The sequence below is a fragment of the Fopius arisanus genome, unplaced genomic scaffold (assembly GCF_000806365.1).
Source record: "Fopius arisanus strain USDA-PBARC FA_bdor unplaced genomic scaffold, ASM80636v1 scaffold00027, whole genome shotgun sequence".
Taxonomy (NCBI): domain Eukaryota; kingdom Metazoa; phylum Arthropoda; class Insecta; order Hymenoptera; family Braconidae; genus Fopius; species Fopius arisanus.
Genome location: NW_011887766.1, coordinates 351,946 through 368,318, shown reverse-complemented (window position 1 = coordinate 368,318; position 16,373 = coordinate 351,946). Strand labels below are relative to the sequence as shown.

Below are 16,373 nucleotides of genomic sequence, written 5' to 3'. Positions count from 1 at the left end.
CATAAACCAAGGCCATATTTTACATTTTTTCCTGTTATTTTAAATCATCATTTTTTAAATAGTCCCACCAGTGCCGAACAGCTGCAGAGTGGGGATGACATGGAGATGAGGGGAAGGTGATACTGACCACCGCGCTGTCTCGTGCCGCCTGAGAGAACCTGTCCCCTGTTTTTGGCTTGACAATATCTGCTTGTATTATACCTTATTATACCTTTTTATTATACCTTACCCCCCTCCATTGCTCCATTTTTTTTCTTGAAAACTTGCATTGACCCATAATTTCCAAAACGGTGAATCCTATGAATCCAATAACATCCCACGTCCGACAGGAAATGATGGGCACGCATGCTCAGCAGTATCACATGAGAACCCGGCTAGTCTTCAAATCTACTGCAATGGCGTCAATAGTCCAAAACAGTGTTTGAATCATAATGGCAGGTGACAGAAGTCCTAATCGTGACAGATCTCGTCGTCGAGAGATTCGAGACAATAACGATCAAAATCGTCGTGACAGGAATCGAGAGAGATTCGATGACAGATCGCGGAATGACCGTGGAAAAAGACGAGATCGTTCACGCAGTAGATCGCGAAATAGGGACGACGATGGGAGAGGAAAAAAATCAAAACACGAAAGTAGGGAACATAACCACAGAACGAGAGACAGAGATGATCATTCAAGAAAATTTGATTTCAGTAATTCAAAGGTAAAGAAAGAACCGTCACCAGAGTGGGGTAAACGTGTACCCAAGGAGGAGAAGGATAAAAATTCAGTTAACAAGGAGAAACCGAATTTTGGATTGTCAGGGAAGTTGACTGAGGATAGGAATTCAGTGAATGGTGTCGTTATCAAGTATTCGGAGCCTGGAGACGCAAGAAAACCCAAGAGACGATGGCGATTGTATCCGTACAAGGGCGAAAAAGAACTGCCAATTATTCATATTCACAGACAATCTGCTTATCTCATGGGGAGGGACCGAACTGTCGCGGATATTCCTCTGGATCATCCGTCGTGCTCCAAACAGCATGCTGCACTGCAGTTCAGGCTAGTGCCTTTCAAGAGGGAGGATGGGTCCACAGGGAAGTGTGTCAAACCCTATTTGATTGATCTTGAGTCTGCTAATGGTACCCTCGTAAATGATGTCAAGCTGGAGGCTAGAAGGTATCATGAGTTATTTGAGAGGGATGTCCTCAAGTTTGGATTCAGCTCGAGGGAGTATGTCCTTCTGCATGAGAACAGCAAAGATGATGCTTTGGATGATGACTTCATAGCTCCCAATGAAACTTAGGTAATGATGGATGTTTTTTTTCAACTGGTTTGGTGTATATGTCATTTTTCTGCATTTATTCAGCTTGAAAACTGTTTAAGGTAGAAGAGAAAGTTGAAATTTTGAAGAATGATCATTTCTTTTTAACGTAAAAATTTATCTGATTTGTTTCAGGAAGATATCATCGTTGCTAGGACTGAAAAGTGTAAACTAAGTGATTGAATTTTTTATTGTTATACATTGTGAACTTCTTTCATTAATGATGAGCTTCGAAGGACCTTCGTCTGTTAATATTGACTGTAATTGTGTAAATGTCATGGAAATTTTGTTGTTTCCATCAATTTCGAATATGGTAGCAGCACAAAACAATAATTGGAGAATATATGAAGTATTTAAAAAGATAATTTTCCTTAAAATGAGAGTAATTAGAACAGTAAGAGCACAATTGCGTAAGTAGAAAAAAAATACATTTTTGTTCAATTTTTGATAGTACAGAAATCTGGGACGTAATAGAATGGATACACTAGTAATTGTATTCCCCCAAAAATTGCTGATATCAAAGAATTTGTATAAAATAAAGAAGAATGATATGATTAACTGGTAAACATTTATTCTTTGGTCAACAATTATCTTCTATGTACATTACAGTAAGTTATGACCATAGAAAAAGTGAGCGCATTAGGAAGACAGATCTCCATCCACATGAAAAGAAATAAAGACAGATAAAATACTTTGCCCCTCCAAAAAATGAAGACAGTAATTCAGGCGATTCCTCTCGAATTATATACACCATTATAAAAATCTTAATCTATTTTTCATCCCAAATTTAAATATTCATACGACAAAAACCCATATATAGTACAACTCTCATGATATCAAATTTCTGTCAGTTGTTTTTACATATAAAACTTAACAAATTTATACAATTTATGATAAAAATAAATACGTTGGCTCTTAAAAAACACTATCTAAATATCCAGCCTCATTCAATAAATACCGTAGTGATTACAAGGATGAACATTGCTTGATGTCGTCATAAATGACAATGCGATAAAGGCACATTCCTCCATTCCTTTCCTTTCTTTTCCTGGATTAATTGACTCTAGTAGAATCAGTATTTACATTTGTGTACGTGACGATATTGAGAGCAGAATCATCGATACCTGAGCCCTGTCTCAACAAATTCAACAGCAATTTATTTTTGACTAATGGTATATTGGCTTTACCATTTAGCGTGTGGGTCTTGTGCAATCTTAATGTCGAATTGCTATTGATTATTGGTTCCTTAATATTATCCCTAAAGCTACTCAAGTCATTCTTCAATGTTATATTCTGTTGAGATTCTAGGACCGACGAACTCGGCCTAGTGGTGGGTAATGTTCCACGGAGGGAAGAGATTGATGAGCTGAGTGAATTACAATTCCTCTCATCAGTGGCTATTTCCGCTGCCTCATCGGTTTTGCGCCTCAATTTAGCTCTTCCATTGAATGTTGCCCTCGAATCATTTTGCAGGGCTGATATAACTAGTCTAGAGTTGCTGAGTGTGTGGCTTTTTTCAGCCACTGCAGTCAGTGATCCTATTTGCGATAATATACCTTCTAGATGTCTTCGATCATCTGGAGATATTCCAGCTATACTGGCAATTGGTATCGATCTTGGCACCTCATACTGATCTATTGAAGGCTCTCTGATATTGCCAGGAGCATCTGCTATTATCTCGAGATACTTCGGTATGTCTACCTCTGTGGATATTTGGGTGATAGTTGGTGTTGTTGAGTCCTGGAGGAAGGGCTTCATGTCACGACTGCCTTCGGAGCTACTTGACTTCCACGAGTTTCCTGGTGATAGGAAAAATTGACGTTAGATTTTGTGAATAAGGTGGAAGCCGCAGCAGAAGTATTTCATGTTAATGATTTCGAGAAATTTTTCAACCTACCTGAATTATTATGATTTTGATTCTCGTCAGCAAAGTAAGCCATGTTAGACACGCCTGCAAGCATGAGCCATGCAATAATGGCCAATTTCAGTTTGTAAAGCACAATATTATATTTCGAAGAGAGAGAGGAAATTCGTCAGAATAGAGAATTCAGTTGATTATCATCCTTTAAAAGCAATTTTTCCAGTATGAATGACGCACAAGTGAGACTTCAATTTTCCCTCACTCTACCCCCAATAAAATACCATGAAATACTCTCCAATCATTATGAATTTCCTCTCTCCGTATCTCTTGTTATTAAATGAACAATGATAACTGCATTATTTATCCATAAATGATCTTAATCATCTGAAAAAAATTCTCTAACAATTTTCACCAATATCATGCATGAAATGCCACCAGGACAATTTTTGAAAGGAAAATAAATCACAAACCTCCTTTAGTGGGATAAAGTCCAGGCTGGATAGGGCTGAGAATAGCATCAGGAGTATTTTTCTTGAGAATAGTAATCCTCTCTAAGCAAGTCTTAAAACTTGGCCTAGCCTCGGCCTCGCTCCAGCACCGCTGCATAAGGTCATAGAGCTGATCAGGGCAGTTGTCAGGCTGGGTCAGTCTCCCTCCATTCTTTACATACTGAAGGACCTCCTGATTACTCCTTGCAGCATACGGCTGCTGTCCGAGGGACGTAATCTCCCACATGAGTATTCCAAATGCCCAAACATCACTCTGACTCGTGAACACTCCATCGATCAAGGACTCAGGTGCCATCCAGCGAACAGGCAACAGGCCCTCCCCCTCCTTCCTGTAGTAATCATTCTTATAAATATCTCTGGCAAGTCCAAAGTCTCCAATTTTCACAACTCTATTTTCCCGATCCTGAGCAGACACCAAACAATTCCTACAGGCCAAATCCCGATGAACAAAATGCCGTTCCTCCAGATATCTGCAGCCCCTGGCAACATCCTCACACATTGCGAGTAAATCCTGAAGTTTCAGAGGCTCAAGTGGAGGATCAGGCGGAGGATTCCTCCTGCTGTTTCTCAAGTACGACAATAAATCCCCTGCCTCCATGAGTTCGAGGACGAGCTGAGGTCCATCGATGTCCTGGCAAACCCCCAGCAATCTCAAAACATTCTTATGTCTGAATTGACTCATAAGAATAGCCTCCTGAATGAACTCCGTCTTCTCTTGAGTGGAGGCTCCCTTCCTCAGGGTTTTAATAGCCACTGGAGTGACTCCCGGACCGTCGAGACCCTTGGCCTCTCCTTTGTGCACCTCACCGAAAGCTCCACTCCCCAAAAAGGCTATCCTGATGATTTGATCTCTACGGATTTTCGGGAGGGACTGGTCATCGTGCTCATTCTGCATCGATGAGGCATAAAGAGCATTCGATTGTACGAAATTACCTCGAGGGATTTCCCTGAGTGTTGCTAGCTCCACGTCAGAGACGATTGGAGGGAGAATTGTCTTTTTAACTTCTTTTCTCTGTTTGTTGTATAAACAGAGGAAGTAGCAGAAGCACAGGAGGACGATGGTCACGACAGGAACACTCAGACCGAGGACCAGCCCCAGGTGTTGCTGTCCTGCTACAGTCGTCCCAATGGTATCTGTCAGATCAATAACAGCACTGGCCTGACTCCATCCTCCAAATCCATAAGCATTTTCAGCTTGAACCCTAAAATTGTACTTGTGATTCATTTCCCCAACGATTATCCAGTAATTATCACTTCCATTGTAATAACCAGTCCACTGTTCGGTTTTTCCACGCTCTTCAGAATCCCCATAAATCCTCCCCTGGAGCCTGTACATCTTCACTGGAGAACCATGAGCCTGAGCGGGTTCCCAGTTGATCTGGTACACAGAAGTTCGAAGTTTCGTGACAGAGGGTACTCCAGGGGGACTGGGAACATCTCCGAGAGTTTGGAATGTGAATCTCCCGTCTGTTGGCCAGATGAAGTCCTGCTTGTGCTTGGGATACCGAAGAATCAATCTGAATTTGTAAAAAGTCTTGGAGAGAAGCCCTTTGATATGATAAACAGTTGTATTTCTCTGGATTTCATGGTAAGTGGCAATTTGCCATTTTTCTAACCCGACAGTGGTGAACTGAAGGCTGTAATTGCTTGTTAAATCAAGGGGCACCCAGGAGAGGTTCATGGCGTTGATACTGACGCCCACCAGTGTCAGATTATTCGGTTCTGGGTACATACTGACGACCTGGCCCTGGCTCTCACTCCAAATGTCTGAGGAATCAGCTGGATACGCCCTGACAATCACAACGTAATCCTGTCCGGGTATTAAGGGCTGAAGAGTGGTTGAGTACCTCCCAGCCGGCACCTCACTCTTGATTAACTGCTCACCCTTCTGACGTACCCCGTTCACCAGCTTCTGGGATCTCCAGTGAATCTCATATCTGACTGCAGCAGCATTCAGAATTTTCGGGGGAAGCCAAGAAACCGCAGCTAGTGTCGGGGTTAGTGCCTCCACAGTGACGTTCTCTGGTGCCGATGGGGCCCCAGGGGCTGTCCTCAGCATCACTGGGAAACCCGACTCAGGGTTTGAGGCCTCCAAGTCCCTATAATAATTGCTCAACCATAACGTGAATTGGTAGAAGGTGAAGGGTTTGAGATTCGTCACTTCGATCTCTCTCTGGTACGTGCGAATTTTTATCTTCTCGTTATCGCATATCATTTGGGCGTTGACCGTATCTTCTGTGCACTGAGACACGTAAATTTTGTACTGAACCCCTGGAAGATTCTGCCTCATGCAGCCTAAGTCTGATTTAGGCTTTGGAAGTCTGATTTTTATGCTATTAGCACTCTTGGACACTTCAGATACAGAGTAGGACATGGGATAAGGTTTTAAGCAGTTAAAATCGGGATACGGTTGGAGAGATTGACCAATGGCCTTGAGTCCTTTGATATTCGCCAGGTAGATTCGTTCGATCTTCTGCTCCTCCTGATAAGGATTGTTCTTCTTGACGAAGTGAATCTCGTCATCGGCCCAGTTGGACCAGTATATATTGATCTTGTCGGTGGAAAGGGATGAAGGAGGCAGTCCTCTGTTGAACCCTGGCTTGACCACCAGGTCACAGCCACATCCGTCGATCTCAGCAATATTGAGATTACCCTCCAAAGAGACCCAATACATCACTGGATTTTGGGGATCAGTGCTGTCCACTGTCATCACGTCCTTGATTAACGGTCTGTAGGGACACCTGCAGTCCTCGTTGTGGTTGAAGAAGGGTCTAACGTCCTCACCGGACAAATTGGACTGCATGATTATTCCGTGATTGCCCTCTGTTACCTCGATCCAGAAGAGATCTCCTGTCAGTGGAGATACCTCCAGATTGATTATTCTCCTCTCACTCGTGATAATCCTCTCGTAGATGAGACTCCCCCCCTCCCAGGCGTTCAAGTCCAGCTTCATTATCCTGCTTCCTCCGACTTTTCTGCGGGACTCTGCCCAGTAGAGATTCCGCGCAACCCAGTCGATGGCTAGACTCGACGCTGTTCCATTTAACGGCATAATCTTCGTGGCATTTCTGCCTTTGGGATCCGCTGTCACAATCTCCTGCATCTCGTTTATCCAGTAGAGCTTCTTCTCAGCTGTTATGTACCTCACTTCCACAGCGATGTGTATCGTAAGGGTTTCGTTGGTCCCTACGTCGAGGTCTGCTAATTTCACTGAGTCTGCAGTGGCAACGAGAAGTTGTGGTACTGGATGCTCGATTTCAGTTGAAATTTCGATGACATCGGAGAAGGGACCTGGCCCGATCTCAGTGAATGCTTGAACTTCAAAAAAATATGTTGTCTTTGATTTCAAATTGTAGGATATATATTCCCTAGTGTTGTGCCCCACCTGAACACCCTGGCACACGTGAATCTCAATGCCATTAGCCATGAACCAGCACTTGAGAGAGTAGCCCTTGATGATACCGTTCGGAAACTCCGGGGGATTCCACCTGAACGTCGCAAAAATATTGACTTCGTCGATGGTGGGGGCCTTGTAGTGCTCGACAAATGCCCTGACGTTGGTGGGTTGGCTCGGTACACTCTGGGGAGATCTCAACATTTTTATGGAAAGCGGGGCCGTTCCCCAGTACGTAAATGCCTTGACAGTGACCTCCAGGATAGAGAAAGGAAGGATCTGATCTGAATTGTTATAGGGTAATGTTGTCTCCGTTGTTAGATCAGGATGGGAGTTTGTATTGATATAATCCGTAAATTTGACCTCATAGAAGACAGTTCCATAGTTGATATTGGTAACGGGTTCCCAGGAGACGCTGAAGTTTCTCCAAGTGCCCTCTACTCTTATACTGTCCAGTGCAACAGCCTTTGGAATCACCGAGATAGTTTCTGATGTAAGGTTCTCCGGGTACTGATAAAGGGCTGGATCCACCACAGCCACCATGTGAAGTCCTATCAAGCTGATGCCATTGATCACTGCTGTATTCTGCCCAGTGAGATCCCCGATGACAGCGTTTCGATCGTCCTGGAGCCAAAGGAGATGTTCCGAGAAATAGCACAAGGGGCCCTGCATGTTGGGATGCTGCAAAGTGGAAACCTTCGCTGGCACGATTCTCTGGCTCATGGGTATCTTCTCCGAAGTGGGGGCCCGATACACTATCGAGCCACTCTCATAACTCCGGACTATCCAGTAGACATAACGATTTTCAGTGTCTAGGGTAAGACCCATTACTTGTTTACCATTGAAAATCTCGTCTGAGTGGTAGTATCTCCTGTCCAAGCCATTCAGTCTAGCCACCTCAACAGCATGCCCCGTTGACCAGTAGAGATAAGCCTCTTGGGAATCGATGATGAGCTCCTTGACGATCGCCAGAATGGACATGGGCTCCTGCTGAGTCCCATTGAGATTGGCCCTCGTAATAATTTGCTGCTTCGGGTTGGCCCAGTATAGTTTCTTGGCTATCCAATCCACAGCTACACTCCCCACTGAATTTATATTGAACTTGGTTTTCTGATGACTAGTTATATTATATTTGTACAACGCCGAATTATTTCCAACGATGTACAAAATATCCTTGTACCAGCTGACGTCAACGATATGATACTCACTATCAAAGTCCCTGAGACTCTCCCTGTGAATCAGCGTCTGGACGTTTTCCCCAGTGACATCGCTCTTGAGGAACCCCTCGTCGGCAGACCAGAGGATCGAGGCGTGGGAATTTTCGCTGAGGGTTTTTCCGCGGAACTCCGAGGACCAGGGTCCCCTGCCGGCTTTGGTATAGGCAGCAGCTTTTATTGTGTATTCGGATTTCTCCCGAAGGTTCTTGACAGTGTGCGAAGAGGCTGCAATATGGCGTTGGCGAATGGTATGACCGGTACTCTCGTCCTTAATCTCGAGCTCGTACGACCAGTTCTGCCAGGCTCCCTTTCCCTGTCCTCCTAGAAGATGGGGTGCCTGCCAGGAGACCTTTGCTCTTTCAGCGCCCAGAACTGCCTGAACTCCAGTCGGTGGATTCACTGGGACTGGGATCGGCTGACTGGCATTCATGAGAACACTGACACTGACGAAAGAACCGTCCGATCTATCTGGATACGCATTGTGGAAGTAAAGCTTTTGGCCTTCGTGATAGCCCTCTGTGAGGACTTCCTTACCGTTTGTCCAGTAGAAAAGACCATTGGCCATCGCCAGGGACAGAACATTCTTGAATTTCGGTTGTTGAGTGTTCGTTCGCAGATTGAGGGTCTCCCGTCCGTCCAGGGACACCGAAATTACAGTATTTTTCGTCTGATCAGGTACCAAAAGTCGAAAATTGGTATGGTCGACTGTGAAGGCCCCTAGATGCCTGTCCTCCAACATCAGGTAGGGCTGGACTTCGTGTTTTATTCCGTTACTGATGTCGGCCAGGTCTAGCCGGAATAATCCAGCCCTCGTCATCCAAAAGAGGTAGCCATTGTACGGGTCCACCTCGATGTGCGTGGGTTTTGTCATGAAACCTGCCTTTGCCACTGTCAAACCCTTGCCATCCAGGGCACACCTCGCTATCTGCCAAACGGTCGTTGCATGGTTAACTTCACCGACGATATACAAATGCGAGTTTAGCCAGTCAACTGAGAGGCTCAGGGGCTTGAAATTCGATTGATCTGGTCTGAGAATTACTCGCGGCTCTTCCGTTTCGAATATCGAGGTACGGTAGACGTAACCCATTGAGTCTGATATGAATACTTGAGCTGAACCCACATGAATTGCCACTCCCCGAATTTTACTCGTTGCTCGGTATATCACACTGGGTTCATCTAGCATGTCTGCACCTTGTTTCAGGACTACGTGCTCACCACCCAAGATGAGAATCGGTAGTTGAGTGTCTTTTACTAAAAGGAAAGAGAATGTACAGTAGCTGAACAATTGGCTGATTCTCAGAGTATTATTCAACAAAATTCATCCCCATCTGCGCGGTAAATATGTGAGATCAGCTATTGGTTGATGAAAAATTTCGATTTATGAAATAAATCCTATTCTTCCCCCGAAGATTAATAAAGATTAATGAAAAAAATCGATTTCTGTTAATATAGTCATAAACTATAAACGTGTTGATTGTAAAGTCTCATTTATCTCATTACTCAAGAAGGATTTTAACTGAAGAACTATAATCGATTATAAGCCGATTTCTTCTAAACATTTTCCACATCGCATGTTCTATGTTTGCCATCGTTTATTTTTTTAAAAACCTACATGTCTAGACACCCGATTCTTCCAAACGTATATTTTTAATCATACCAGCTGGTTCCGGTGGTGTAGTAATGTAAAGAACTGCCGGTGGTCCATCACCAATAGCATTCCTCATAGAAACACTGACCGAGTAATTTTGATTGGGCTTCAAATTTTGGAACATGTAGTGATCAGTGTTGTCGCTCGCTGCAATATCCTAGATTGCATAAAAGAAAAATTATAGCTTTCTGTGAAAACTAAATTCACCGATGTATTTTTCTGACGCATTCTGCATTATCCCCTGTTAGAAGTAAATACGAAGGGCAGAAACGCCATGCCAGAAACGAGTGAGCAACTTGTCTGGTTCGGTAGTGTCTGTATTAGTGCATTAAATCCAATAAAAATAACAGCCAGACACATGCAAAGCAATGCACAACTAGACAGCATTAAATTAAATAATTGACAAAGCAGATTACCGAACCAGCATTCAGCGTCTCAATGAATAGACTAAATTAAATTAATAAACGTGTGCAGCAAAAGAGTGTATTAACAGCGAGAAGTGCGAAATAGTGAACTGAGAAATACATGAATGACTACTTCAGGCGCTACAAGAGAAAGTCGAGAATATAACGATTAATCGTCTTTAATTTTTCTGGCGTGGCGTATACCTTGTTAAGGGAGTCGTTGTTAGCCCCTTGTAATTGCAATACATAGGATAATAATGGGCCATTGGGAAATGGGCCAGGCTCCCATGATACAGAGACACGGTAACTGTCTACTGCTGCTGCTCTTACAATTACTGGTGCTGAGGTTGGTCTACCAGCTGCCAATGTCAATATAACAACACTTGGAGCTGATACTATCGGCTCAGGATTGTGCTGGGATGATTTCAATAGCAGTGCTACGCGAAACTGAAATCAAAATAAATCAATAAAATAAATAATCAATGACTGTTATAAGATTATCATTCCTCCATGGACCGTTAATTCTTTTTAGGAGAGAGCCAATGACTCGATTTGAAGACCTAGGGAATTCGCTGTTTCATTTCCTTATAAAATTTTGGTTAAAAATGTATTGACAGAAATTGTGTAGAAAAATCGAAATGACGCTGGAAGTGTCGAACAGTATTGGGAATAACTCACTCTGTATTTGGTGTAGGGTTGAAGATTCTCGACTAGGATCTGGTCATCTTCTCCCCAGGATTGATTTCGACAGTACTGCCAAGTTTCCGCTAGCTCCTCGTATCTCCATTGCACCAAGTACGAAATTCCAATGGCGCGTCTTTTGATATTGACGCCTTTCCACTCGAGTCGCAAGGAAGTCGCTGTCAATGAGTCGGCAACGAGAGCTGGAGCCGGTGGAACGCCAATTTCCACTGTAAAAGTAATAAAGCATCGCGTGTCCTTTATTCCGCACTTCCTGTTTTCTCGAAAATATACTCCACTACTCTCTCCACTGGATCACTTCAAGACCTTCAGGCTTCCGCCAATTACTCCAATTTTGATCCCTATTGCAAAAAGGATCGAAGAAGTACAGACAGGTCAACTCGCAAACTATCGATTTATCGCAAGTATGTCACTAGTCTTAGTGAATTCATAGTTGAATTCAGAATTTATTTAACTTTTCTATCAATGATTTTCAATCATGATTTTTATAATGACGAATTGAATTAATCAATTAAGTGAGCGCTAGAGGCATTGAAGGGATGAATGAGCAGAATCAATATTGATTCAGCAAGCGAACAGTTGGATGGTCTCAATGGAAATAAATCAATTGAAAAGGCTGAACCTGATTGATTAATTCGATGGTCTCCAGACACTTGTTAGCGAGTGGGTAGATCCCTCACTACCACCAATTTCCGCTACATAAACATGAAACAAAGAGTCTCGTTGCAGCATTTCTCATTTTTATCGTAAAAACACACAATGTACCCGTTAACAACATATCTCGCACTCCTATCATTTTGAGGAAACGATTCATCAGTATAATTGCGTGCGCGGTGTGGCCTTAACAAGATAAATGATTTCACCTACTCCAATCCCAAATGACTCGAGCGGTGACACACTCTCAATTTTTTCCGTATCCCAGCATAACAATACACTATCATTCCCCCAATCCGATCAAGTGGCTGTATTCATGTTTAATCAGATAAATTAGAAAATTTCATCGTCATGAGATCAAGTGCGCGAGCCAATGATATACCTAAGACTGGAGGCAATTCTCCAGATAAAGGATCAATTTCTGGCCGAAAATCAAGTTTTCGCGAGTACCAAGGCATTCTGGATGGAATGAAGGTATCCTTCAACAAAAGATGGAAAGTCAGCAAACACAAAAAGGGAAATGAAGTCTTCGAGGACTTTGAGAGGCTGCGAACACTGGGCACTGGTGCATTTGGAAGGGTTTTGCTGGTGAAATACAAACCCACGTCTCAATATTACGCTATGAAGATTCTGGTGAAAGAAAAAATTGTGAAAACAAAACAGGTTGAGCACACACTGAACGAGAAGAAAGTGTTGTACGCGATAAAGTATCCTTTTGTCGTCTCCATGGAGTTCTTCTTCATGGACAATACATTCGTGTACATAGTATTGCCATTCGTAAACGGTGGAGAGATGTTCACACATCTGAGAAAAATGGGAAAGTTCGAGGAGAAGTTGTCGCAGTTTTACGCTGCCCAAGTGACATTGGCTTTGGAGTATTTGCATCACTGTGGCCTCGTTTATCGAGATCTCAAACCCGAGAATATACTTCTGGATCAGGATGGCTACCTCAAGCTGACGGACTTTGGTTTCTGCAAGATGATTGAGGGAAGGACGTGGACACTCTGCGGTACACCGGAGTATCTGGCACCGGAAATTATTCTATCCAAGGGATATGGAAAATCCTGCGACTGGTGGAGCTTTGGGGTTCTCATCTACGAGATGAATGCTGGATATGCGCCGTTTTACTCGCACGATCCCATGAGGATTTACGAGAAAATAGTCTCAGGAAAGTTCAAGTGCCCTAGCCACTTCAGTGACGAGTTGAGAGATATTCTCAAGCATATCCTTCAGGTAGACCTCACCAGACGCTATGGAAACCTGAAGGATGGCCCCCTGGACATTAAACGACACTTGTGGTTTCGGAGAACAAGCTGGGATCATATTTACAACCGGAAAGTTGAGCCCTCTCACGTTCCAAAGTGCAAAAGTCCTGGAGATGACAGCAACTTTGATCGGTACGACGAGGAGGAGATTATTGTTGGATCTGTCGATAATTTTGCAGAGGAGTTTGCTGATTTTTGAGTTTGTTTATATTTTTCTTACCTTTGAGCTGCTGAAAGTAGCGGTTGAGCGCATCGTGACACCCCAGGACGCAGTAGAGCTCCTTCGGAGGCAACAGCTCTTGTGTACCATTCTATATGAATAATTGACATGACATTAATAATGAATTGAGTCTTTAATGAGAGACATATTTATTACCTATTGTAATAAATATAATTTTAAGTACTCACGCAAATTGACTGACAACTTGTCTCGAGTGCCTGTTCCCATGCTGCACAACCCTTCGTGCACTTGAATTGAGAAACAAAAGGATTTAATTAGTCGTCTTCAAGGGGATAATTACAATGATCTATTTTAGAATTTGGAGGATTGAAATGACGGGAGGATTTTATTAATGCCAAAGCAGCTGAAGACGACGCAGAATTTCATCGACTGTCTTGTATTATCCCCCAAGACGTTAAATGATGGATGACATCGTTTGCCCCAACTTCAGTCCTCTCTCTCTCTATTCACTTCCGTACTTTAGAAATCCCGATACAGACATTTCATCGTCGTCCCATTGTTCAAGTTATTTCTGTTCTTCAGACACTTTTTTTTCTCTCACTGCCTTCTCAACTTCCTCCGCGGCGAAAAATTTATTGTATCTGAAATTTATTCACCGGATCGTCTAGTAATCGTGTGGACTCTTCTAAAATTTTGCCTGATACTTAACGTAAAGCAATTGACAATTTTTAATTAACTTGACATTCATATGCCATTTTCAAGATGAAATGTTTTTTGCACGATGTCATCTTTCATTGAATTGAACCCTTACTATGGATGCTTGCCGTTTTCTTTATCGGAATGTCGCGGTGAAAATTATGTGAGTTAAAGTAAATTCAATTGTGAATTAATCCTCGTGTACCAACATGACCACAATGACGCCACTACCGAGTCTTGCAAGTTATGAACCCCTCCGTGGCTCATTCAACTAGACAACGAGGAATTTCTAGACGAATTACTTACGTAGGAGTTAATCCGTTCTTTCCATCAACTCAAAGAGATTCATCCTCGCATATTTTTGAAAATATGTGAAAAGGTCGTGTGAGGGTGGAAAATAAAAATATGGGGACAATAAGGTGCCTCGATAGTGTCCGGAAATAAATACCACGAAATAACACGGTCGTGCTATATAATGACCGGATCGTGACATAATTCATTCGAGTTAGCCGCAAATGAAAGTATAATTTTTTAAGAAGCTACCCGTCGGTTACAACCGAGTGTACCAACCAGTCATGCTGGCACGTGCCTTGAGGGGGTATTATAACGCCTACGTTCATAAGAAACGCTACATCTTTTTAACTAACACATTAAACATGATAACGTTAAACCATTCACGTATGTTACACGGATTTGCGAATAGCAATTGGATCGATGTGGACGTGAGGAAGTCGATGGTTATCAATTTTTAACAGCTGAATTTATTGTTTCATGAAATAAAATAATTAAGAAAAAATTACGGACATTCTCTCAATTTTTCTTCACACTCTCCTTTTTTTTTTATTTCCCGCAAATTAGTGGTGAGGAATATTAAGAGTTCAGGTTGAGGCAAGATTATTCAATTTATAATTATTGCTTTTTACCGTTTGCCAACAGAATATTAAAAAGCTTAAAAATTAAAAAGCACTGATACTTGGAAAAATAAGTAGAAAAAATTCTCTGGTTGATAAATTTCTATTTACAAAATACAAGAGGGTGAAGTCTGATTGTTTATGGAGTTCCTACAATTGTGTGATGTAATCAGAGAAAAACAGAGTGCAAGTGTTGAAAGGAGTGTTGACTTTGAATTGGTGCAGAAGCACTTGTTGAATGCTCGAGTGGTCCTGAGGACACGCCTCAGTTAGACAAGTACATCTTAACATTCACCATTCTTCGTCTAGACTAAATACTTTTTCTGTTGATTGGCGCCAGTAAGTAGGATTATTTAAATAAACAAATGCGTAGATTTCATTGGTATGTAGCCAACGAGACATTTGGTTCCTCTGCTATCTGTCCCGAGAGCGCGTTGATCTCCGGGGGTATCGCTCCAGGTCAAAACCGAGTGTCGAGTTGACCGCGGAAAACCGAAGCTGATAAACAAGTACCAATAAATTATTTTTGGTAGTGCTAGTTTTTAGACGACACGCTAGAAAGATATTCTGGGAGTGTGATAATGATAACGCGAGGGCAGAGAAGAAGAGGAAAAAACGTTAGACATCCAGTGATAGATGCGTGATGGTGAAAAATAATGAAAAATAAAGTGAACGGGTTAAAATATGGGGGAAAATATGACACGAGGATTTGTCTCTCTCCTTCTATCCGTTAATTTCTCACTTCCTCATTAAATCCTCGACGATTTTATGCCCTCACCAGCAGCTTCCTGTTATCCCATGTATACATCTTCATTATTACATAAATTTTGGAAATTTTGTGAACGACTTATGGTTGTTCCTCTTTTACAAGTTCAACTAAACGGAATGAACTTTTTTGCACTTTGTTTACTCTGTGACTCATTAAAATTACATAACAGTTGAATATTCGAGGACTTAGATAAATATGATTAGATGATGCTTTCGATAATTTAGGAAGTACTTGTGGTCTAAGGCGATTGACTGATCAATTTTTCTATCATTTGAGTAGATGAAAGCAATAAAGTTTTCAGATCTATTTCTGTCGAGACATCTGTATCAGTACCAATATCACACGACAGAGCTCAATGATTATTAAATCAGGTCGTAGATCCTCCCATCAAGACGAGATTGCAATCTGAGATGAAATGACAGCCCTCCCCCTTGCCCATTCAATAATTAGTTTCATTAATGCCATCCACTAATTGCTACTCATCCCAATTTCCCCCGTTTTTCTCTATTTTTTTTCCCGTCAGTGTTTGTAGTTTCAAATGTTGTATTTTCGTCCCAACTTCCGCACACATCAAGTCAGAATCCGGGGTCGCACGTCAATTTGATGACATCCGTTAAAGGCAACACTTGTACGCGATCCAATTTAAAAGTCACGAAGCCCCAACTATGTTACCGTGGACTATTCTTTATCATCGGTACATTACACTACTTGTTTCAGTGGTGTTTGTTTTCATTTGTTGCTCTCTAGTGTCCCTCCCTCTCCCGCCGACACTTTTTTTTTCAGCGGCGATTGAACCACCCCTTGAAATCAACCGGAAGTACAGTCATTAGCACCGAGGGACTCCGGTTTGTACTTTCC

The 16,373-nt window shown here is 42.4% G+C and overlaps 3 protein-coding genes across 3 annotated transcripts; 2 read left to right on the top strand and 1 right to left on the bottom strand.

Moving 5' to 3' along the window:
* The first annotated feature begins 216 nt into the window (after positions 1–216).
* On the top strand, positions 217–1,862 carry LOC105265053 (smad nuclear-interacting protein 1). The gene is made up of 2 exons (XM_011302331.1): positions 217–1,286; positions 1,440–1,862. The coding sequence occupies exon 1, from the start codon at positions 432–434 to the stop codon at positions 1,284–1,286; it is 855 nt and encodes a 284-aa protein (XP_011300633.1). The 5' UTR covers positions 217–431; the 3' UTR covers positions 1,440–1,862.
* Positions 1,854–14,046, bottom strand: sev (sevenless). The gene is made up of 9 exons (XM_011302488.1): positions 14,041–14,046; positions 13,367–13,426; positions 13,179–13,269; positions 11,016–11,248; positions 10,542–10,784; positions 9,943–10,090; positions 3,636–9,536; positions 3,202–3,255; positions 1,854–3,103 (listed from the first exon to the last, which is right to left on the bottom strand). The coding sequence occupies exons 1-9, from the start codon at positions 14,044–14,046 to the stop codon at positions 2,358–2,360; spliced, it is 7,482 nt and encodes a 2,493-aa protein (XP_011300790.1). The 3' UTR covers positions 1,854–2,357.
* On the top strand, positions 12,027–13,256 carry LOC105265054 (cAMP-dependent protein kinase catalytic subunit). The gene has a single exon (XM_011302332.1). The coding sequence runs from the start codon at positions 12,045–12,047 to the stop codon at positions 13,155–13,157; it is 1,113 nt and encodes a 370-aa protein (XP_011300634.1). The 5' UTR covers positions 12,027–12,044; the 3' UTR covers positions 13,158–13,256.
* Positions 14,047–16,373: the final 2,327 nt, after the last annotated feature.